Source organism: Leishmania donovani, chromosome 6 (genome assembly GCF_000227135.1).
Source record: "Leishmania donovani BPK282A1 complete genome, chromosome 6".
Classification (NCBI taxonomy): Eukaryota; Euglenozoa; class Kinetoplastea; order Trypanosomatida; family Trypanosomatidae; genus Leishmania; species Leishmania donovani.
The window spans coordinates 1-1,634 of NC_018233.1; the positions used below are offsets into that span (position 1 = coordinate 1).

General features: G+C 55.0%; 1 protein-coding gene across 1 annotated transcript; it reads right to left on the minus strand.

Annotated features, from left to right (window-relative positions):
• Positions 1-1,130: 1,130 nt before the first annotated feature.
• LDBPK_060010 (histone H4) lies at positions 1,131-1,433 on the minus strand (the record flags this gene model as incomplete). Its single annotated transcript, XM_003858261.1, has 1 exon — positions 1,131-1,433. The coding sequence occupies one exon, from the start codon at positions 1,431-1,433 to the stop codon at positions 1,131-1,133; it is 303 nt and encodes a 100-aa protein (XP_003858309.1).
• Between the last annotated feature and the right edge of the window lie 201 nt (positions 1,434-1,634).

Sequence of the window (1,634 nt, forward strand, 5' to 3'; positions counted from 1 at the left end):
CTTATCCTTGGCATACGTTTTCTATGTCTCCGGTTACGTTTTGTGGGGATTTAGAAATGCGGTAGACGCGTTGATGGCGATATTTGGGATAACATCGCTGAAGGAGCATTGGAGCAGGGAGGGAAGAGCAACAGTTGATGGGTATGCTGCAGAGACCGCCTGAATGGCGCGAAGCGATAATACTGTGAAGGCGATACCAGGGAATCAAAAACACACCACGACGTTCACCTCAGGTGACTATTACAGTGAAGGCAGTGCAAAGCAGATGGTTATGAAAAGAGAGACGGGAAGGATGCCGTGGATGGGAAAGAGAAAAGAGGAGCAGAGAGTGCAACACGGATTAATCAAGGGTGCAGACGGCATCTCGTCACGTCAGCTGTACGCCAGCAATGCAGTGCCCGATCGGTGGGTTGGCGAATTGAACTACGCCATAGCTTTGCTAGCGGGGAGGTGATAGGCAAAGAAGGGGTGCGATCTGCAGGCGCGCGGACATGAGGGGTGAAGCGTGCTGTGTGGCCGCTTTGTCACGTCGAGATACGCCGGGGGGAGGGGGGAGACGAAAGGAGGAAAGAGAAGAGAACGCGAGAGTCAGAGGTGAATGTTTTGATGTCTGGGAAAGGCGATGCCGCCACAGTAACGTACTCCACCTTTCCGTCATTCAAGTGCATGAAAGATGCACACAAACATAGGAAAATACGAAGAAATAGTTTTTACGTGTGCTCGAGTGCATATAAGCGTCGGTCGTGGCTGCACATGCGCGTCGTTGCCTAGCGCGGTTCTCTTTTTGGCCCCCGTTTGCTTCTCGTTGGTTTTGCTTGGTCACTGTTTCAGATGTTTTTTTTGTTCTCGTTTTTTTTTTGACGTTAGTCTCCTCCTCCGACAGCTTCACACCCAAACGCACACGGAGACACGCACGTCCATCGGCAATCACGTGTTTTGTTGTGGTGAAACGGGGTGGCGGAGTGGCGGAGAGGGGGAAAGAAGGGGTAGGGCAGGGTAGGCCGGAAGGGGAGGGGGAATAGGGGAGAAAAATACGGAAGCAAAAAAGAAGTCTATCGGTGGGTGTGGGCTGCGGGGAGTGTTGGTGTGCTGCCGGCATGCCCAGTACAAGCTATGGTGTGGCGATTGCCTTACGCATAGCCGTACAGGATGTGGCCTTTCTTGCGCAGCGCGTTCACAACATCGCACGCCGTCACGGTCTTCTTGCGCGCGTACTCGGTGTAGGCCGTGCTGCAGCGCACAATGTCTTCCAAGTAGGCCTTCAGCACGCGGCGCACCTCTTCGTATACATCGCTCGAGATGCGCTTCACGCCACCGCGGCGCGCCATGCGGCGGACGCAGCCGCGAGTGATGCCGCGGATGTTGTCGCGCAGCACCTTCTTCTGGCGCTTCTGACTGCTCTTGGCATCAGCGGAGCGCTTACCCTTGGCCATGTTTGGATAGTGTTCAGGGGGGTTTGTGGAAAACGGAGTAGTTAGAAGATGAGCGGAGAACGCAGAAGGAGTCGAAGAGCTGCTGCAGCAAGCAGCGGGAGTCCGTCCAAAAGGAGCGAGTGACGGTTGCGTAAGGGACGGAGGGAGAGAGGGTGAGAGCGAGTGGGAGAAGAGGCGAACTGGATGGAGGCCATTAGACCT